Source organism: Leptodactylus fuscus, chromosome 2, assembly GCF_031893055.1.
Source record: "Leptodactylus fuscus isolate aLepFus1 chromosome 2, aLepFus1.hap2, whole genome shotgun sequence".
In the NCBI taxonomy this organism is placed as follows: Eukaryota; Metazoa; Chordata; class Amphibia; order Anura; family Leptodactylidae; genus Leptodactylus; species Leptodactylus fuscus.
Window position 1 is genome coordinate 151,806,951 of NC_134266.1, and position 23,781 is coordinate 151,830,731.

General features: G+C 40.9%; 1 protein-coding gene across 1 annotated transcript in view; it reads right to left on the reverse strand.

Moving 5' to 3' along the window:
* Nucleotides 1-19,687: 19,687 nt before the first annotated feature.
* The window catches only part of GALNT17 (polypeptide N-acetylgalactosaminyltransferase 17), a 359,033-nt gene continuing 354,939 nt past the window's right edge, over nt 19,688-23,781 (reverse strand). Inside the window, exon 11 of the mRNA XM_075264887.1 lies at nt 19,688-22,082. Within this exon, the coding sequence (XP_075120988.1) occupies nt 21,954-22,082 (129 nt within the window). The 3' untranslated portion in view covers nt 19,688-21,953. The remainder of the gene's footprint in view (nt 22,083-23,781) is intronic.

Genomic DNA, 23,781 nt, shown 5'->3' on the forward strand with positions numbered 1-23,781 from the left:
ATGAGGCAACACTAGGGTTATAAAACTATGACTGGTTAATGGGATAAAAACTATTTTAATTATCATAATATTAATCGATTTTTCCTTTTCATATTCAGTGTGGCTGAACACCAGCTGTTATAATGATAAAATAAAGAATGCCTCACTCTTCTTATCCAGGCTTATAACACCTACAAATATCACCCTTTATAAATCAAATAGACAGATAGCTAGATAGACAAAACAAGATTTTGTTTCAAGGGGTTACCTGGCATGAAGTATAATAAACATTTCAGGACGAAGTATTCCCAGTCCACCCCACTCTTCTACATTTGGAGAAGTGGTCAGTAATGAGTGGATTGTTCTGTTTTTAACTTAACATCAGTTAGTCTCAAATGTACTAAAATAGTCACCGCCACATGTAAAAGACACATGTCTGTAAGTCAGTGTGATGTTCTGGTCAACTGACATCAGCTTCCCAGCCAATAGTCAGTTATAGGTGGACATCTTATAGTGCTGACGTAATATACAGTATATAAGATGCTTTGGGTTACAACATGAAGCATTTCAGTGATGGTGGAAGTAGAGGATGGATGTATTGTTCATTACTGCATAATACAAAACACTGTGGTAATGAACAATACATCCATCCTCTACTGAGTGCAGCAAAACTAGTAACACAGCTAGGTAATCTTAGGAGTAGGCGAATTGGAACACAGTATAGTCAGATTTATTCAATTACAGGCAATTTGTCTGTGGTGCAACATGATGTTTGTGGATGGAGCGAGACATGATGTCCCAGATGTGCTCAATCAGATTCAGGTAAAAAAAAAAACAAAAAAAAACAAAAAAAAACAAAACAGTGTTTCCGCAACGTGGGGCTCCAGCCTAACAGGCCAAGTTACATGTTAACATAGGACCACTCCAACATATCACCTCCAAAAGTAAACTAATTATCATAGGTGTTTGAGATTAATTTCAGTGATGCAAAGTATCCTGAGACAATATCATCCAAGAATTTCATTGAAAAACAAAAAATGTAATCTTTATAAGGGTAGGTTTGGACGCAGACCCGCCTCAGAATCCGGTCCAAAAAACGGCGCACCGCCATCCATTCGTGGTATTCCACTCTGATAAGGCCCAAATGAATGGGCCTAGTCAGGAGGGAGTGTTGCACTGCGGACACTGCGGCGCATTCCAGGACAAGAAAGGGCAGCTTGCTTCTTTTTTCCGCAAGCGGCTTAAAAAAACTAGCGGAAAAAAGAGATGAACGGTTCCAGGTGAATTCAATGAGAGTCGTTTTTTGGAGCTGGATTCTGAGGCGGATTCCGTGTTAAAATCCAGTCCAAAAAACACTGTGTGAACTTACCCTAACACTTAAATCAGAAATGCATAATAATTTTGAACATGATTAGAGATGAGCGAACAGTAAAATATTCGATATTCGTTTCGAATAGCCACTCAATATTCGACTATTCGAACGAATATTGAACCCCATTATAGTCTATGGGGAAAAATGTTTTGTTTCAGGGGAACCCACCATTCGACTCAGGAGGGTCACCAAGTCCACTATGACACCCCAGGAAATGATGCCAATATCTCTACAATGCAACTGGGACAGCAGAGGAAGCATGCCTGGGGGCATCTAACAAGCCCAAGTCACAGTTTTACCCCACCATTAAAGTCTATCAACTACACACTTTCCACATTCAAAAAAGTCACTATGAAAGTGGAAAAATACCTGGAAACCTTCTTTCCTCCCAAATCGGATGGACAGAAACCGGAATTTAAAGCTAAAGAAACATTAACAAGCACCCCTTTAAATCACGTTTCTCATGACATCCACAGATGGAATAGGCAATGGGAAATCCAAAGTCCCCACCTTAACTGTCATTGTTTATGTGTGTGTGATGTGGTAAGACCTTCAAAAATTCACTTTTCTGGCGCCTAACGTGAGCCCTTCAAAATTAAGTTAGAGGCCCTTAAGCCGAGTTACCAGCAGAGATCGAGTCCCTTCAGGTGACTTCAGCCTTTTACCTGCAGAGTTTTAGGCCCTTTAACTTAGTTCAGCCTTGCACCAGCAGAGATTTGTTGGTCCTTTGGGTGAGTAGAGCCTGTAAACAGCAGAGATTTAGTTTTTGGCCCTTAGAGTGAGTAGGGCCTTTAAAAAGCATTGTTTTTGGCCCTTGGAGTGAGTAGAGCCTTGCAACGGCAGTGTTTTTGGCCCTTGGAGTAAGTAGAGCCTTGCAACGGCAGTGTTTTTGGCCCTTGGAGTTTGCAGAGCCTTTAAAAAGCAGTGTTTTTGGCCCTTGGAGTAAGTAGAGCCTTTAAAAAGCAGTGTTTTTGGCCCTTGGAGTAAATAGAGCCTTGCAACGGCAGTGTTTTTGGCTCTTGGAGTGAGTTGAGCCTCTAACCAGCAGAGTTTGGGGGAATCAGGGTGGATTGAGACTCTAACCAGCAGAGTTGGGGGAATCAAGGTGGATTGAGACTAATAGGAGCAGAATTGTGGAACGCTAATGGTGGAGGAGTAGTATGAGGAGGAATTATAGAGTGTGAGCACACACATGAAACCATGTTGGGGTGCTGGACACCAGTGGACATGAAAATGATGGGTCTATCCAGTGGCTGTTCATTTTGATCAGCGTCAGCCGGTCAGCACTGTCAGGTGACAGCCGGCTGCGCTTATCCGTAATTATGCCACCGCCTGCGCTGAAGGCCCTTTCTGAAAGCACGCTGGCAGCAGGGCAGGAAAGGACCTCCAATGCGTACAGCACAAGTTCCAGCCACAAATCCAACTTGGAGACCCAATAAGTATAGGGTGCACAGGGATCGGAGAGGACATGGCTGGGGTCGGCTAGGTACTTCCGCAACATGCGCCTATACTTGTACCTCCTGGTGACACTAGGCGTGGAGTGGTGAGGAGTGGTGGTACTTTGGTGAGTGGGTGCCATTAACGTGTCCCAGACCTTGGAGAGTGTACCCCTGCTGGGTGTGGACCGGATGGAAGTTGTTAGCCTGTTGGAGCAACTCTCCTCTCTGCCACCAACAACAATTGATGGAAACATCTCCATTATATTCTGCACTAGTTGCTTGTGGCAATCACTGATGCAACTGGCCCTCCCCTCTACTGGAATAAAATTAGAAATATTATTTTTTATACCGGGGTCGAGGATTGCAAAAATCCAGTATTTGTTGCTCTCCAGGATTCTGACATTGCGTTTGTCAGTTGAAAAGCACTCCAACATGTATTCAGCCATGTGCCAGAGTGTTACTTGGCATAACTTGGCTGCCCCCACCGGATTGGTCACTCTCCATTTCCTCCTCCTCCATTTCGCCCCAACGGCGCTGCAGCAATGGGACGCACTGAACTTCCCCGCTAGCCTCCTGTGTGACAATGAGATCTGTCACTTCGTCATCCTCCTCCTCTTCCTCCCTCAATATATGCTGTGAAGCGGACAGGAATGTGCCCTGACTATCCTGCTAGGATGGTTCTGCTCCTATGCCCAACTCCTCAGCATACAATGCGTTGTCCCTGATGGCAATGAGGGATTCTCACATCACATACAGGACCAGGATTGTGACACTCATGAGTGCGTCTTCACAGCTGACCCTCATGGTTGACTCCTCAAAGATATGCAAGATCTCTCATAAGTCTGCCATCCATGGCCACTCATGGTGCAGAAACTGCAGGAGCTGACTCTGAGGAACCCTTGGGTTTTGGAAATGGTACTCTATCAAGGGTCTCTGCTGCTCACACACTCTACTCAACATGTGGTATGCCGAGTTCCAGCGTGTGGGGACATCGCACATCAGCCGGTGTTCTGGTAGATGGAGGCATTGCTGGAGGCTTCGGAGGCTAGCAGCGGCTACAGTAGACTTGCAAAAGTGGGCACACAAGTGCCGCACTTTCACCAGTATCTCGGTAAATTGGGGTACGTTTTTAAAAACCATTGCACCACTAAATTGAACACGTGGGCCAGAAATGGAAGATGTTGGAGGTTGGCAAGCTCCAGAGCCGCTACCAGGTTGCGGCCGTTATCACACACGACCATGCCTCGGCCTAGGTGCAGCGGTGAAAACCATGTCGATGTCTCATCGAGGAGGGCATCCCTCACCTCGGAGGCAGTATGCTGTCTGTCCCCCAAGTTGATGAGCTTCAGCACGGCCTGCTGACGTCTCCCCACGCCAGTGCTGCAGTGTTTCCAGCAGGTAGCTGGGGGTCGATGTGATGGCGGAGGTGGAAGAGGAGGGTGGTGTTTCAGAGCCCCTGCCAGGAATGTTGGGTGGGGAAATGAGGTAGACTGCCCCAGAGTGTGACCCGGTCTCAGCCTCAACTACATTCATCCAGTGTGCCGTCATTGAAATGTAGCGTCCCTGTCCGCATGCACTTGTCCACGTGTTGGTGGTCAAGTGGACCTTTGTGCAAATCGCAGAACTTAGGGCCCGCCTGATGTTGCGTGACACATGCTGGTGCAAGGCGGGGATTGCACATCGGGAGAAGTAGTGATGGCTAGGGACGGCATAGCGAGGTGCCGCACTTGCCATCAGGTCACGGAAGGCCTGAGCTTCCACAAGCCGAAACGGCAACATCTCCTGGGCCAGGAGTTTGGAGATGTGCGTGTTTAAGGCTTGTGCATGGGGGTGAGTAGCGCTGTATTTTTGCCTGCACTCAAAAGTCTGAGAGATGGTGGGTTGCTGTGAAGAGGTGCATGATGGTGCAGGAGAAGGCTGAGCTAAGGCAGGAGAAGGAGCTAAGGCAGGCGAAGGAGATGAGGCAGGAGAAGGAGATGAGGCAGGAAAAGGGCAGGGTGAGGGAGAAGTCTCCAAAGTGGTGGAGGCAGATGTGGAGGTTTTCTGGCTGTTGGTCTGGACTGCAGCTCCAGCACTGCCAACAGTGGGAGAGGCAGTGGCGGCAACGCCGGACGACGATTGTCCTACGTTTGCTCTCTGCCACTGAGCCCAGTGCTTGCCTTCCAAATGACAGCTCATGGCAGTGGTCGTAAGGTTGCTCTTTTCAGAGCCCCTACTCAGTTTCAAGTTGCTGAGTGTGCAAACCGCACTATATTTGTCCACTCTGTATCCCTGTTAGTTGTTTGGGGGGGGGGCACTGCCTGCAAAGCTGGGTTGAGCGTGTCTGGCTGGACTGAATTGCTCTGTATACCTATTAGGTGTTTGGGGGGACACTGCCTCCAAAGCTGGGTTGAAGGTATAGAACTGGACCGAATTGCTCTGTATCCCTGTTAGATGTTTGGGGGGACACTGCTTGCAAAGCTGAGTTGAGCGTGTCTGGCTGGACTGAATTGCTCTGTATCCCTGTTAGGTGTTTGGGGGGACACTGCCTGCAAAGCTGGGTTGAGCGTATCTGGCTGGACTGAATTGCTCTGTATTCCTGTTAGGTGTTTGTGGGGACACTGCTTGTAAAGCTGTGTTGAACGTATATCGCTGGACTGAATTGCTCCATATCCCTGATTTGGGGAGACACCCCGTTGAAATCTCAACTCCTCTCCCTGCAGTGTATAGCTCTGAAAAGAGCTGTTGTTGTTCTTCCATTTTTCCCTGCCTACTAGAAGCTATCTAGCCCCTAGCAGATCTCTCTCTCTCCCTATTTCTCGCCGCAAATGACACAAATATTGCACTGGCTGTTCTTATAAATGGGAGGTCACATGTTTTCGGCAGCCAATGATTTTTTCAATTTTTTTCACTGCCTCCGTTGTCGTAGTTCCTGTCCCACCTCTCCTGCACAGTTATTGGTGCAAAAAAAGCGCCAGGGAAGGTGGGAGGGGATATGAATTTTTACTGCGTATGCCGCGTGTTATTCGATTGCAAACAAATGCCTCGAACGGCCTGATATTCGATTGAATACCTATCCAATCGAACGGGGTGTTCACTCATCTCTAAACATGATGTTTAAATGTACAGTACAATTGCACACACATAAATGCTTTCATGTCCCCGGGCACATGTGGGAAAATACACTGCTAGAACGCCAACAGTGGCCTGAATTCAGTGCACTTTCCTGTTATGTTCCCCTGCTGAAGAGCTATAAGTGCTGTTACCATAGCTCTTCGGTGTCAGAAAGGGGTTTCTGACAGTCTGTCAGGAATGCCTCTCCCCACAGTATTGTCCATAGTTCTGTACTGTGAGGGGGCATTTTTTACCACCCAGCCATGACACTGAGCGGTGAGGAGAGTCACCGCTAGTGTCATGGATGGGTCATAAGAAATGCCCCCTCACAGTACAGAGCTACCTGAATTCAGCTCACTGTCGGCTTTCTAGCGCTGTATTACACTGCATGTGGCCGAGAACATGAATGGTCCTCTTTTAAGCAATTCATATTTTGTTCAATTAACAACACTCTTTCACACTTTATGGGCAGTCACCCGAGTGGAAAAAAACAAAACATGAAATTGCAGTTTTTTAGGTTAGCGCAGGCTGCACTGTATATTGGGTAAACACATAAAAAGAACATGCTGAAATAAGTGAGATTATTCTTTTTACATTAATGGAGGCTGTATATATATATCCTATTAATATTATAAATGTGAAAGTTTGTGAGTTTGGATGTTTGTGGGTTTGTGTGTTCGGATGTTTGTTAGTCAATCACGCAAAACCCGCTTGACCGATTTGGCTGAAATTTTCCACAAACATAGTTAATACACCCCATTGCGCAATAGGCTACTTTTCGTCACAATAGCGCACATACGTTTTTCCCAGGACCCCCACAAACCCCAAACTCACATCACATCTCTGCAATCTCACACACTTTGGACCATAGCAAGCCACAAAATTCCTATTGCCCTCTGCAGCCTCGCCCCTAACCCCACACAATCACATACACATAGACTTTACCACTTTGCCCCTCACCTTAACGATACTCCAGGAGGTTCTCTTTAACGCTCCGGAGCAGCCATGTTTGCCAACCCCCACCGCTCTGACAATCCGCGACACCGCCCACCCATGTCAATACCCCCAGGCGGTCTAATAAATGCAAAAAAAAAGTTTAAAAAAGTAAAAAAAATATTAAAAACAAACAAAAAAAAGGATTAAAAATTTAAATCACCCCCCTTTCCCTAGAACACATATAAAAGTAGTTAAAAACTATGAAACACATACATGTTAGGTCTCCCCGTGTCCAAAATCACCCGCTCTACTAAGCTATATAAATATTTTTCCTGTTCGGTAAACGCTGTAGCGGGAAAAATGGTCAAAAGTGCCAAACCGCTGTTTTTTCACTGTTTTGATTCTGATAAAAATTTGAATAAAAAGTGATCAAAGCAATAACATTTCCCGAAAATGGTAGAACTACAAAGTACACCCGGTCCCGCAAAAAAAGATGCCCTATACATCCCCGTACACGCATGTATAAAAAAGTTACGGCTGTCGGAATATGGCGACTTTTCAAAAAAATTTTTTTTAACAGTTTGGGATTTGTTTTTAAGGCATCAAAATGTAACTAAAACCATATAAATTTGGTATCCCCGGAATCGTAACGAAGCACAGAATACAGGGGACATGTCATTTTGGTTGCACAGTGGATGCCGTAAAACCAAAGCCTGTAACAAAGTCGCAGAAATGCATTTTTTCTTGAAATCCACCCCATTTTGAATTTTTTCCCTGCTTCCCAGTACATTATATAGAATAATTAATGGTGGCATCATGAAGAACAATTTGTCCCGCAAAAATTAAGACTTCATATGGCTCTGGGAGCGGAGAAATAAAAAAGTTATGGGGTGTAGAAGGAGGGGAGTCAAAAACGAAAATCAAAAAATGCCATCGGCAGGAAAGGGTTAACTTCAAATACTTCTGTCCCAAAGTCACTATGTAAAGTTTCTCACAACACCGTATATATAGCAGCTCAAATACAAAGTAACTGCAACACAAAAGTCTCACGTATTCTCTGAATTACAGCAAAAACAAGATACAAAGTTACATTTCATATCCCATCCCTTATACACAGTACGAAAACCTTACCCGCCTGTATATACCCACTTCTACAATCACCGCAGACGAAGTCGCGGGTACCAGCTAGTATATATATATATATATATATATATATATATATATACACATATATACACACACACACACACACACACACACACACTACACACACACATACAGTACATATAGGCTGTCGGATGTTGCTACAATGTCACAGTGACTCACAGGCATTGTCTTGAGGCAATGCACACATGTCTGTTCTGTATTTTTTCCTGCTCAAACAAAATACAGTACTGAAGCTCATCGTTTATAGCTAATTGACATTCTATTGCTTTTGTTAATTTGGAATATTTGTGTGGAATCCAATTCACTATAAAACAATTTGCTCATCTCTATTCCTGAACCACCCAATCCCAAAACTATTCTTGAGACATTTGCCTATTTTCAAATGGTCCCTATGACGGTATATCCACATTGCCATTTTTATGGAAGCATAACATCAGTACCAAGAATGAATCATACTGCAGGTTATGTAAAGTTCGACACATGTCAAAAAATGTTAACTCTAGTGTGTTGCATGTCATCACCTGAGACATCTTAGTAGAGCTGTGGATAAAAAAAATGGTATAATCTGCATAAGAAATGTGGGACAGTGAATGTCAGATGTCTAGCTTGATTGATACTGTTAAGAAATTGTAGCTAGGTAAAGTGAGAGATGATCTTGTTTATAAAAGATAGATGATCATTTTGCATTTACATCAGAAATGTTATGAAATAACTAACAAATATTTCTGTACCTGCATATCCATATTGCACTGCTCCATGAAAGCAGGGCTTTTTTTTTTTTACAGACAGCAGTCCCAAAAAATGACACATGCTGCAGGCTATGTTAAGACACAGCACCTGTCAAAAAAGCCACTTGGGAATAAAGTATATTCAAGAGAAGATTTTATATAGTAGAGAGCATTTCATAACATTTACTAACTTTACCTCATCCTGACATGAATTGTCATACTTGTTACATTGCAGGTACAGTCATTGCCAAAGTTTTTTGCCCCATATACCCAATTATTGCATACTTATTGTATTGAAAATAAAATATAATATTGGAACAGGACACATGAGAAAACACAGGACAGTTGTTGAATTATTGCTCCATTTATTGAAAGAGGACCTGTCAACTCCACTGACATGTCCACATTATTCAATAATAGAGGTGGGCAAACCTCTCAATAATTGTTTTGTTTTGGGACTAAGATTCATTTCGGGTTGAACAAGTTCAGTATGAACCACACCTTAAATTGGCCTAAAACATGGTGTAGAATACTCTTAGTGCTCCTAAGCTCACCAAGACCTTTACAAAACATTTTTAACTAACAGGATTGTCTTGTAAGTAATAAATATGTTTAAAGAATGTGTATGTAGATGAAACTGATCTATTGTACAACATTAAGGGGATATTGTCACTCCTTAGGGAGAGACCACCATGTAGGTGTGTGGAGATTTATTAAGCCTTTAGCACTCCACTTCGCAAGGAACTATGGGAAGAATATGCAAATCTGTCTTCCATGATGTAATTAGGAAGTCAGAAGCTGCTTCATTGTTGCAAACCAATAGAGGGCGCTCACTGGAATGTGCAAGCCTGTCTTCCCTGATGTAGTTAGGATGACAGAATTCCAGTGAAATAACCCAATAAAGGCTGCTCCCTTTAGCATCATGCCCAACCTTCCAAGAGGCCTTTATTTTGCAATGATGCTGGGATTATTACCAGGTATAGTCTCTCAATCGAGGACGGCCGTTTCGATGAACTTGCATCTCATCAGCTCGATGTAGAGAGGACTATAACCTGGTAGAGGTGAGAGGCTTAGACTGGGTTAAGGGGATATTGTCACTGCTTAGGGAGAGACCACCATATAGGTGTGTGGAGATTTATTAAGCCTTTAGCACTCCACTTCGCAAGGAACCATGGGAAGAATATGCAAATCTGTCTTCCATGATGTAATTAGGAAGTCAGAAGCTGCCTCATTGTTGCAAACTAATAGAGGGCGCTTTCAGCAGGTTTTGCGTGATTGAGAAACAAACATCCAAACATCCAAACACACAAACCCACAAACATCCAAACTCACAAACTTTCACATTTATAATATTAATAGGATAAAAGCTGTAGTTGTTAAAAGACTGTTAAAAAAAGCAAAAAGATGACTGTCTATGAACACTATTTTACACAATGGTGTCCACAGTATTATAAAAGAATCATAAAGTACTGTATTGCTGTAAAAGTTTTCAGAATTAATCCCATTCCACATTAAATATCATACAATTAGATAACATATGAGAAATGTCATCAAAGCAATAATATTCTAAAACTGATTATACTTCTTTAGTGTGTGTAGCTGTGGACAGAACTTAGAAGCAATTTATTCTCGGTATGATGGCGATATGAAGCTTATCACAAACAGCACAGATATGTTTTTCAGAATTTTTTCAGTTTATAGATTAATTCTGTTCAAAGGTAAAATGCATCAATAAAATCTGGATTTCATAGGGTTGCTTTATCAAATAAATTTGCCAAATATATTTATACAGTCTCAAAAACCTGTGTATTATTACTAACTGACTCCAGCAGTTAAAGGGGTTGTCTGGTTTTCAAAAACTTATTTACAAATATCCTTAAAGGGAAATTCTGTTCAAAGGTAAAATGCATCAATAAAATCTGGCTTTCTTATAACAGGATTGCTTTATCAAATAAATTTGCCAAATATATGTATACATTCTCCAAAACCTGTGTATTACTACTAAGTGTATCGAGTGGCTAAAGGGGTTGTCTGGTTTTCAAAAACCTATTTCCAAATATCCTTAAAGGGAAATCTGAGTAGAGGGTAATGGTACATATAGCGGCCACCCTGTGGCAACTACATGTGGCCAAAAACTTTCCCACCTGTGAAGGCCCAAATATTATGGATGAAACAAATAATAAATTCAATGGACTGCCCTAATGGGTTTCAGCCACTTGCAGTTTCCACATTCCGGACACTATGTATACTATCAAGTCGGGACCAAATTCAAAGAGTATCTAATGCATTACATGAACAGCAAATAGATGTCAGTGTACACTGTGTAATACTTTGTTGATGTAGCAATACAGAACACTTGAATATTTACTGCCATAACCAGCTAGATATTAAATATTTCTTTTCAAACATGGACAGCATAGGTTAGATCTTCCTGGCAGCAGGCAAGTCTCCCCAAAAGTCTTCTGGCAATCTCCATTAAGCACAGCTCACTGGATATGTATTTACATGATCACAGCCACAGGTTACAGTCTTTTCATTAAGTTGTTACCAGGGGTTTCACTAAGAAAGATGTGGCCCCCACATGGTATTACCCCCTCCCCTTTACTAACCTCACACTCAATATTTGACCCCCATTCAGTATTTTGATCCCCACACATGGTAAATTGCAATTTATTGGCCCACATATGTTACACTGTCCCCACTGCAGGTCCTCATATCTTATACTGTCCCCATTACAGGCCCCCATAAGGAATACTATCCCAGTATATAAGCCCCCATATGGTATACTGCCACCATATACAGGCTGCCATACAGTACGTGCCTATGTATACAGGTCTCCACACAGTAAGTGCCCCCATACACAAGCCGCCCACAGAGTACATATTATATTCTATATAATATGAAGAGCCCAGAGTATAATAATTTACCATAATGCATTTTGTGGCAGCCATTATTCATTATATACCAAACAATCAGTTTGCCGATGTCTAGTAATGGGCCCCCTAGAGTTGCAGGCCCCATAGCAGCCACTACGGCTGCCATTGCGGTTTCAGTTTACTGTATGTTGCAAAGTTAAAAGGTTTTTTTTTTCTTTTTTCGCAGGATATACTATCAGTGATTGCATAAAGAAAAGAATTGCTGTAAAATATGTATGTCCTGTAGGAGTTAATTATGTTCCTAGTCTAGTCTGTGAAATAGCACACTTATAGGTAGATATACTTGTGGTGAATATCACTGCCTTTTTATTAAGTTCAGTGTAAATGAAGAAACCTATACCCTTTGATGTGGAAATAAGACTTTAATAGGGCATACATTATTTAAAGAGTATTGCAAGTATATAGTACATTTTCTAAAATTGATGGTGGTTTGTCTACAGAACAAAGTGATGTTTGCCATCTGCGTACCTTTGTGAAAGCAAATTTCCTTTCCATTCATCTGGAATATATAACAAGTGCAGTTCAGTAAGTCATCAAAAGAGAAGAAAACTATATTCCATTATTCTTTGCAGATTACTCTTTTGCAGAACACATGGCTTTCTATTACAGTAAAATTCCTTTAATCTAGGAAGCCAATGAAAATGCTATTATCAGAGTTGTATGGTTTTAACATTTAGTGTTCATTGTTCCGAGTATTAAATTTAATCAACTTTGCAACTTACTTTATTTCAGAATTCTGCTTTGAACGATAAGATCCTACAGCTGTCTCTATAGATGGACCATATTTATTAATCTTTATTTCCATGGCTTAGGGCTTATACACAAGTCAGTGAGTCACGGACATCTGCTGCCTGGATTCTTGATGGACAATACATGCCAATTATTTTCAATAAGTATAGGAAGATGTTTTTTCACAGACTTTTGCTCTGTGAAAAAAAATAAAAATAAAAACAGGGACACACACTGCTTTGGTCCATTTTACAGACCAAATGTCTATTAATGTCTAGGGCAGATCACATCCAATCACATGCAAAGCAGATTGCATCCAATGTATGGAAACGTATTCAAAACTGTTTAAGGCTAAGGCCCCACGGGACCTAATCGCAGCGTTAAAGCACTGCGGAAAGAACCGCTGCGTGAAAACATTGCGGTTCTTTCCGCAGCGTTTTTAAGAGAAAGTTCACAGAATTTTCCTCTGCAGACTTTCTCTTCCCATTATATCTATGGGAAAGCCGCTGTCTTTTCCGTAGATTTAATTGACATGCTGCGATTTGCAAAGCTGCAACGGCTTTGCAAATTGCAGCGTGTCCACACTGCATTTTTCTCTGCAAAGTGGGCATGAGATTCGCATGCTTGCTTGCACTGTAAAATGCTGCAATTTTTCCCACAGAGTCTCCACTGCGGGCAAATCACGGCGTTTACGTCCCGTGGGGGCCCTGGCCTAAGGCTAAGGCCCCACGTTGCGGAAACACATCTTTTTTTGTTGCAGATTTTGTTGCGTTTCTTCCCATATATTTCCCATTCTTTTTATAGCCATTCTTGGCTTTGACTTAAAAAACGCAACAAAATCTCCAACAACAACAACAAAAAAAGCTGTGTTTCCACAGCATGGGGCCATAGCCTAAAAAACATGGACAAAAAACTGACCAAATGGAAAAGTGTGAATAGGGCCCTAGGGAAAACTTACAGAGTAAAATGTTACAGTACGCTACATATTTATAAACCTGAACCAAAAGGGGGTCCAAAATATGGAAAGTATTTTAATCCCTCCATTATGCTTTTAACATGTCACTGTTTCTGGTTTATCCCTGATTTTGTCTTGCAAAAATACTTTTATGTGAAAGCTCCCTTAGGGTAAGGACAAAGATTCAGTCTTTTTTGGTGCAGTATATGAATCCAAATTGCAACCTCAATTGTGGTCAGGTCTGAATTAACAGGGGGGGGGGGGAATAAGTTTTTCCACAACCAAATAATAATTGTTCTATATAATATACAGTCCTATGAAAAAGTTTGGGCACCCCTATTAATCTTAATCATTTTTAGTTCTAAATATTTTGGTGTTTGCAGCAGCCATTTCAGTTTGATATATCTAATAACTGATGGACACAGTAATATTTCAGGATTGAAATGAGGTTTATTGTACTAACAGAAAATGCGCAATATGCATTAAACCAAAATTTCACCGGTGCAAAAATATGGGCACCTCAACAGAAAAGTGACATTAATATTTAGTAGATCCTCCTTTTCCAAAGATAACATCCTCTAGTCGCTTCCTGTAGCTTTTAATCAGTTTCTGGATCCTGGATGAAGGTATTTTGGACCATTTCTTTCTACAAAACAATTCAAGTTCAGTTAAGTTTGATGGTCGCCGAACATGGGCAGCCCGCTCTCAAATGATCTGAAAACAAAGATTGTTCAACATAGTTGTTCAGGGGAAGGATACAAAACGTTGTCTCAGAGATTTAACCTGTCAGTTTCCACTGTGAGGAACATAGTAAGGAAATGGAAGACCACAGGGACAGTTCTTGTTAAGCCCAGAAGTGGCAGGCCAAGAAAAATATCAGAAAGGCAGAGAAGAAGAATGGTGAGAACAGTCAAGGACAATCCACAGACCACCTCCAAAGAGCTGCAGCATCATCTTGCTGCAGATGGTGTCACTGTGCATCGGTAACAATACAGCGCACTTTGCACAAGGAGAAGCTGTATGGGAGAGTGATGAGAAAGAAGCCGTTTCTGCACGTACGCCAAAAATAGAGTTGCCTGAGGTATGAAAAAGCACATTTGGAGAAGCCAACTTCATTTTGGAAACAAAGATTGAGTTGTTTGGTTATAAAAAAAGGCGTTATGCATGGCGTCCAAAAAGAAACAGCATTCCAAGAAAAACACTTGCTACCCACTGTAAAATTTGGTGGAAGTTCCATCATGCTTTGGGGCTGTGTAGCCAATGCCGGCACCGGGAATCTTGTTAAAGTTGAGGGTCGCATGGATTCCACTCAGTATCAGCAGATTCTTGAGAATAATGTTCAAGAATCAGTGACGAAGTTGAAGTTACGCCGGGGATGGAGATTTCAGCAAGACAATGATCCAAAACACTGCTCCAAATCAACTCAGGCATTCATGCAGAGGAACAATTACAATGTTCTGGAATGGCTATCCCAGTCCCCAGACCTGAATATCATTGAACATCTGTGGGATGATTTGAAGCGGGCTGTCCATGCTCGGCGACCATCTATCTTAACTGAACTTGAATTGTTTGTCCAAAATACCTTTATCCAGGATCCAGGAACTGATTAAAAGCTACAGGAAGCGACTAGAGGCTGTTATCTTTGCAAAAGGAGGATCTACTAAATATTAATGTCACTTTTCTGTTGAGGTGCCCATACTTTTGCACCGGTCAAATTTTGGTTTAATGCATATTGCACATTTTCTGTTAGTACAATAAACCTCATTTCAATCCTGAAATATTACTGTGTCCATCAGTTATTAGATATATCAAACTGAAATGGCTGTAGCAAATACCAAAATATTTAGAACTAAAAATGATTAAGATTAATAGGGGTGCCCAAACTTTTTCATAGGACTGTATAACATATTGAATTTCACTACACACACAAATAAGTGGACCCTCACTAAAATTAGTTGAGTTCCCCTGCCTAGACGACAGCATTTTCAGTGGAATAGAAATGGCAAGAGATGCAATGTAAAGCTTCAATTTCGTCACACAATTATTATCAGTCTGAGTCACAGTGTTATGATCGAATCTGTAAAATATATTGTATTTGAAAGGACAGTTGAACATAGTCTGATTGACATTTCATGCTTTTGGCCTATAGAATCCCTCAATAGAGAAGCTTTCTTTCTAATGACCAGAGTATAGAATAACCCCCACCCTGTCCTTTATAGTCCTAGACCTACGCAAAGGTCATACAGACTTGTGTTTGGAAGAGTAGAATATTATTGTGTCAGGCTTCCTCTTTTTTGAATCACTGCATATAAGCTCAAATCACTACCCTTATATAGTATAAGCATCTGCTATACAATATTGTGTAATGTTTTCAATAATTGAATTTATACAGTATCTCATTTTTACGGAGGAGAGGACTAAGTATTGACAAACTAAGAATTACTCGACATGATGTTAAAGGGAACGCCCTCTATAAGTGTGTCAGTTCCAGGTCATCCACCCATTGTTTCAAATTGGCATAGTGTTAACCACTTTGAAGTCCTGGCGCCAAGCTCGTTTAAGGTGAGAGGCCAAATCATCAATGTCCCTCTTACTAGGTAAGGTCTTTTTACACTGTATTATTCCTGCATATTTAAGGTATTTGCTGTAAAAGCTTCACATTAATTGGATGACATAATATTGTACAGTGGCAACTGACACTTACAGGTGCCCATGTTTTATAAAAGTACATAAAAATATGTTTTTAAAATGGACATCACTGTATGGATAGTGTAGTCTACTGTTATGCATAACAGTGGCATTAGACAATTCAATGTGAGATCTGGATCACTTATGGCTATCTGTAGGCAAACTGGGCAAATCAGACCCCACCCCTACAGGTTGATTTGTATAGACATAAATCAAGGATTATCTCTGCATTGCTTCACTGGTTTCAGACCATAAAGCAGGGGTGTAATTACCATGGAAGCAGCGGAAGCTAGAACACTAGGGGCCCGGCTGCAGCCGCAACTGCTGTGGATTTTTTTTTTCTAATAGGCCGTTACCCGCTGGAGTAACTCCATCAGGTAATGACCCCTATTTACTTACCAATCCTGACTCCTGCTCATGGTCGCTGGCACTTCTCCTTCTGTGGAGACGGCTGTGAACAGGAGCGGTGAATCAGTAAGTGAGAACGTGAGCCTGCGAACCCCACAAACACCGCTATCACTATACTTGGACCCCCGAGTATAATGATTGGTGGGCCAAGAGAGTTGAGGGAACATAAAAAACACTGTAACTTACCTCTCCTGTCTCCAGAAGGCTTCAGGCCTACTTGGTGACGTCCCAGACATAATGTGGGCTGGGGCTTACATCCTAATGCGCCGCTATGCAAGCCCCTGCTCACATGACATCCCGTATATCATTGAAATTGGCCGACATCTGCGGGGAGTGTGCCGAAGCCACATAGAGGTAAGTAACAGTGTTTTTTTTTAATGTTTGCATCCTTCCTTGAATCTCTGATTATTATACTCTGGGGTCAGAGTATAATAATTGTTCATGGGTGTCCACAATGGGGCATATTACTTTGTGCACGGTCCACTGTGGGACATAATACTGTGTACAAGGGTCACTATGGAGCATAATAGTGTGTGTAGGAATGAAAAGGGGGTCGTCAATCAGTTGGTCAGGTTTGAGAGCCTGACATACCTGGATCCCATTTAAATTGTAAAGCAATAGTAGCTATATCTGGTGAGTTACCATTAACAATTGTGTTCAGTTCTCTTTATTGTAAAACAGAAGCTGTTATTCTTAACCATATCATTGCTATATGTCCTGTTCTTCCAATATATTCATTTCTATATAGAACCAGTAGATTTGAACAAAATGCAGTATGAAATAGAGAATATGGTTTTATTGCGAGTCCATATGATGAATGATTTTCTGAGAATTTCTGGTCTTTAAGTAAGTATTTACTGTACTGTAATGAATTCTACACACATCATACATGGATCCTCAGTATTCTCCAACATCATCCATGTGATCTACCCAAATAAAGTGTTAACAAAGTTGACATGACAGTAAAAGCAGCGTTTTCCTTGTCTTGCATTCACACAAAGCATATGCTGTATTTTTGAACATACTAAGCAAGTTTAATTCTGTTTTTCTTTATTTGTGAGCTGTGTTTTCTATTCCAGTTCCATTGAAATCAATACATTTACGCATGACATGTTTATAAAACAAATAAAAACATGCTTAGCAAACCTGCAGATTAGACAGTACCAGATCTCCATCCCCATAATATAGTTCGCAATGTATATATTTTAGATTCTGTTGTAACCAATCAATATTTGCCATTACTACATCCATAAAATGTTAAACGCCTAGTAACTGCAATGCACACACTTTACATTTCCTTTTTTTGTATACTTGCTCTGTAGTCTTTATTGATCAGCAGTAATCTTGGAATGGTATATTTTTAGTACATCATAAAAGGCACAGCTTCATTCTATATCAGCACAAGATCTGATCCACATTGAAGTAGGTCAAACTATTATTATTTAGGATATGTCTAATCTGGAACTGTAGAAGGGAGACAAACGAGAAGGGTGGAGGGGTGACTCATTTAGTTACCCATTTAGGAGCATTTTGGACATAGATGCAACAGTTTCTTTTCAATTTCTCATCTTTGTAAACCATATATTTTTTATTCATTGACTTGGCTGTATGAGGGATTATTTTATTATAATTTACAGGTATATACAGGTTTAGCGGTATACATAACTTATTGATTTACTTTTAACGCTATGTGAAATGGAAAAAATTGCAAATATGCCATTGTTTTCTTTATTTAATCCTATTCACTATACACTAAATGAAATTTTAACTCCATTCTGATAAAAGAATTGCCAAATTTAGTTTTTTTAATTCTTACCACTTTTGTATAATAAATATCACTGAAAAATATTTGTTCTGTGTCATTATATTCCAAAACCCGTTACCTTTTTTTTATCTATCCTTTGCCGGAGTTGTGCCAGGGATCGCTCTTCGTGGGGCAAAATTTATTTTTAATGGTAACATTTTGAAGAATTTACAATGTTTTGAATACATATCCAGTTTTGATGAGCTTAGATGATCAAAGAAAAACAATTCTGATTTCTTTTTTCTTACATTGGTCATAATGAGGTATAAATGAGACATTAACTTTTTCAGGTCAATCCCATTGCAGAAGTTACCAAACAAGAATTCTGGAATTATTTTTTAACTTTATTCTGTTAATGATACAATTAATTGGATTAATATAGTGTTTGGTTTTTTTTAAAATACTTTTGTGCAGTAAATGCTTTGCGTTGCCATATTCTGAGAGTCAAATTTGTCCTTACTGGAGTCACAAATGTTTAAAATTTAACGTTTAATATTCCTTTTAAAACATCCAGACTGGACAATCCCCCCAATGTCCCCCAACGTTCTCTGATTAATTGTTCACAGAGAAATACTAAATAAACAAAATGGTGAACAAACAGATCCTGGGCAATACCCCCAGCAAAAGCCTGCCTTCTGTCTATGCTGATGGCTCCCTACAAAGCTATACTTTGGTACCATAAAAGTTAAAGTTTAAACATTTGTGACTCCAGTAAGGACAAATTTGGGTGTATAGTCTAGTTTCCTTATACCCTTTGTAGTACATATTCTGAGAGTCATAACATTTATTTCCCTTATGTCATACAGCAGCACAATGCGGGGTATTTCAGCCCCCTGTGTGCTAATAGGAGAGGCTGAATTTTTAATTAATATAAATTATGCATGAAAATGGTACCCTATAAAAGGGTAAAAGAAGGGTAGGGGACGCTTTTCTTGGTGGGGCACCTGTTCTTCTCCTATTCCCTCCTTCACCCTTCCCTATAAAGAAGAATCATTTCTGGGCAGATCTGGCTTTTTTTTCTCTTTTAATAAGAGGGTAAAGCTTCTGGTGTTTTTGCAGACATGACACTGTTTACTTAGGCAATGATTTCTTGTTTTTCCTTGCCTGATTCATACTAAGGGCTCGTTCACATCTGCGCCCAGGTGTCCGTTATGCAGGTTTCCGTTTCCTGCATAAAACAGAGCAGGAGACGGAAACCTGCAGGAGGCTTTCTCACCCATTCATTTGAATGGGTGAGAAAGCTGTCCGGCCATGAGCGGCGGTGAGCGTTTTATGCTCTCCGCCGCGAAACCGTTTTTTTTTAATCTGGACACAGAGTCAGACATGCAGTACTCTGTGTCCGGATTTAAAAACCCGGTTTTGCGGTGGAGAGCATAAAACGCTCACCGCCGCTCATGGCCGGACCCGGTCTATGCTTTCCGTCTTTTTGCATGCAGAAGACGGAAAGCACAGAACAGAGACCAGAACACAGGTGTGAACCTAGCGTAAAAGGTACTTTTCCTTTTATTCCATGGTATGTTTAACAGTCTGTTCTGACTTGTTAATTTTCTTTATAAATAGTCTTCCTTCACTTACAGTGCCAATGGTAACTTTAGGAGAAAGAGATCCTCGAAACGGAAACATCTGTCCTTTGTGGACTGCAATACACCACTGCCAGATGGGTACAAGTTTAATGGCTGCCATCAGTGCTGTGGTCCCAGCACGGAGCAAAACTCCGATGCGAGACGTTGTCGTATGGGTCAAATAGTTTATGGAGGACTCCTTGAAGGAGATCCGGGACTCCATTTGCCAGATTTTAAAAAAAAGCAGCGCTCTGAGAAGCAGAGTCTCTCTCTGGTTGCTGAAGATGACCTCGAGGTGATTGATGAGACGCTCTCATCTGATGACAACACCTTGGAGAATTCCAGCAGGCCTCTCTTTCTTCTTGAGAAGATAAATAGGCTGCTGAAGTCTATCCGGTCTACCAATAAAAGCTACCTAAGGATCAGTAACATCTTCAAAGATAGGTGCTCTAGACGAGAGGTTGATTTCTCAGATCCTACTGTAGATGTGATTCTGAACTTTCTTCAGGGTAGTTTGGATAGGGGCCTTTCCCTAGGGGAATTACTTGCTACATCCCCGTACTGTTCTGCTGTAAGACATAAGGGAATTGTTGTTTATGATTTTAATCTGTTTTGCTTTAGTCCTAACAGCAGCACAAGCTTCCCTCCCTAGGATAGGATTTTCTACTTTATAACTAACACAGAGGGGGGGGGGGTCTCTTTTGCCCTCTTATAGGGTACTATAGTCTTGCATAATATATGTTCATTAAAAATTATCCTACCAACACACAATTGCAGAAATACCCCGTATTGATCTGCTGTTAGGAATAAGGGAAAACAGATTAACATCATAATCAACATATTTTATTGTCAATAGACAGTGTGAGGACCTATTTTTAATGGACAAACTGTAGTTTTCATTCAAATAGAAAACATGGCAAAGTTTTTCAGTTATACAGCACTCACCACACAGGATCAAACTTTATTACTTACAGTATATAGTATGAGTAATTACAAACATTGAAATACCAAATATGTGTAGGTTTTTTTTTTTTTTTTCCTATAGTAAAGCATTTTTTATAAGTTAAATGGCTTTTTTGGATTGCATTTTTTATTTTTAAACAGATGTTATAATTTTATTGTTTTTTTTTTCAATAGCTATTAGTCCCTCAAGAGGAATTTCACCTGTTTTCCTTTAATGGCTGCCAACCATGGGGTCAAAAAGAAAGGATCAGATTTAAATGACTCCCATTCAAAATGACACAGGCACAGCTACCGAGCCTGTATGACTACTGTGCAGCACATATATGACAAGTCAGAAGGGGTTAAAGATAAGGATTTTCTTTGAAGTTGCTATATCTTTACCTTGTAAATGCTACAGATTCCTTCCTTAGGATGTGAAACCCACCAAAAAGTTTGCGATTTAACCCACTCCCTTAGAGAGCAACACCAGGGTGTGTTACTAACATTACAAGTCTGAAGATTATTAAATAATAGATAAGAACACCATTCATTTGACCTACATGAGTACTAACAACCTAAACACTATTTTGCTATCCTACACCAGCAAGCATTTTATCCTCTTTTTTTTATTCTTCCATTTTACAATTTCCATTGGCCAAGCAATATGACTATGACCATAGTGGTGCATGTAAGAAACAAGGTTTTAGTAATGCTTTGGTGACAAGAGCTGCCATGAGCTGGGGGATCCAGGAGCTGTAGCTGCCAAGAGCTGGGAATCCACATGCTGGGGACTCATAAATTAAGTGTGTTAGCGGAGTCATTGGTTTGGGATCACTGCATTAATGGGTAATTCTCAGAAATGCAAATAATCTTTATTGGAAAGAATACTTGATGCATAAAAGACAACCTGTTTCTTTTGTATCATTTTTCTTTGTGCTGATAAATTTCATAAAAGTTAGGTCACAGAGTTTTGATTTCATTAGACTAACAATCAAGCATGCAAAATGGGAAATTTGGTACCGGATCATTTTAATCCCAAAGAATAAATTTAATGGTTGCTGTTAAATTAAATCCTAAAGGAAAAAATTGTCTGACCCGCTCGACAGTAGAAGACATGAAATAACTCCAAGAGTTGATTCTGTAGAAATATCTCTTAAAGAAAGAGATAAAGTCTTTAATATATTCCGATTGCAGATCACTCTGTGTTTCCTGTTGCTATTTGATGAAATTTTTAATTGTCCACCTTTGTCCTGTACAGCTCCGAAGAATCAAATCAACTCCTGCATTGCCCCTGTTTTCAACTTCTAGACAACGTCCTGTACCCTTGTTCATTATTGCTCCATTCTGAAAGAAACAAATGATTGAAAACGATAGAAACACTAAATATACAATTTTATTAGAAAAAAAAACCTTTGCTCATTTAGAGTCCATTCACACGGGGGAAAATGGTGAGGAATTTGGTGTGGAATTTTCCACGCTTAAAAAAAAGCCTCCCATTGATTTCAATGGGTTCTGCTAGTTTTTTTTTTCCCACTAGCGGAATTTTATATAGTATAGAGAAAGGATCATGGGCAAGGTGATAGAAGGAGGATATATTTCTCCAAGGTTCCTGTCACATATGGTCTAAAAGCACCTAGAAAAGCTTGTAGTAAGAAAGCTCTGTTCCTTGCTGGAGGGCTTTACCAAAGGTAAAAGGTCTGGCTGATAGAGTAGGGAGAATTGGGTGTGTCTACTCCATTCAGACCCACTTCAGGTTTTGGGGTAAGTGGAGTTAATTCCTTGTTTCCTGAACTGTGTGTGTATTCAAGACAAGAGAGCAATCAGGTATATCGCGCCCTGGTCCTGGGAAAACCACGTGTGAGTAAAACTGCTGTGTGTTGCGTTTATGGAGCTGTGCTGTAGGGCCAACTCTCAGTAGTTAGGTACATGTGTTGTAAGTAGTGGCCAGGAGGCTAGGATTTAGGATTTATTTTGAATTGTAATTGTTTTGATTTGCCTGAAAAGCACTAATAAAACTGGTTGCAGCCAGTTACACCATAATTGACTGGACTGGACTTTCATTACTGTGCAAAAAGTGCTCGTCTATCTGAGGAGATGATGATCCCGAACTAATCCTGTTACAAATGGTGGAGGCTGCGCAGGCAAAAAAATCCAGCAAGTTTTATGTTGTGCATTAAGTCTGTGGCTACTGAAAAACCAGACACTGCAAGTATAGAGGATGTGGGGAAACAGATCATCCAGACTAAAATTCAGCTGCAACAAGCCAACGCCAATCAACATGAGACTGACCGTCTTCTTACAGAGTCCACACAAGCCGCCTTCAGAGAGCAGCAGGTGTTTAATAAAAAGTTGTTACCAGAAAAGCCTCTAATCCCTCCGCAAAGTGTCACTCCTGGAAGAAGAGTGCAAGCGTCTCTACAAAAGATGACCCCCGGGGATGATGTGGAAGAATTCCTCACCATTTTTGAGAGAATCGCTGAGATGGTAATACTTCTAGCTGACCAGTGGGAAGATACAGTTGCTCCGTTTCTCAGTGAGGGAGACGCAGAAAGCCTACTTTGATCTAAGTGAGCAAGATGCCAGACAGTGACACAAACTGAAGGCAGAAATCCTCGCTCAATTATGTATTACCCCTGCTGTCACAGCCCAGTGAGTACATACCTGGAAGTTCCAGAGGGATAAACTTGTGAGGTCACAAATGTATGACCTATTTCACAAGGTTAAAAAGCAGCTACACCCAGAATTATCTACTGCTGCTCCAGTGGTGGAAAGAGTCATCCTGGACTGGTTTGTTGAGCCTTGCCAGTGCAGATACAGTGATGTGTGGGACAAACAGAGCCCAGAGCCCATGTGGACCAGCTATTGCCCTGGTAGAGTGTTATCTGAATAATGAGGAATATCTCCAAGACTACTCTTCTGCTCTTCTGCTTGGCCGGCCCCAAGGAACCAGAAGTGGATACCCGAACCTGAGAAGGGTAAGACTGTTCCTACTATAAAGCGGGTGCAGGAGGCCCATAGAGTAGGGACTGGCTCAGAACTTAGC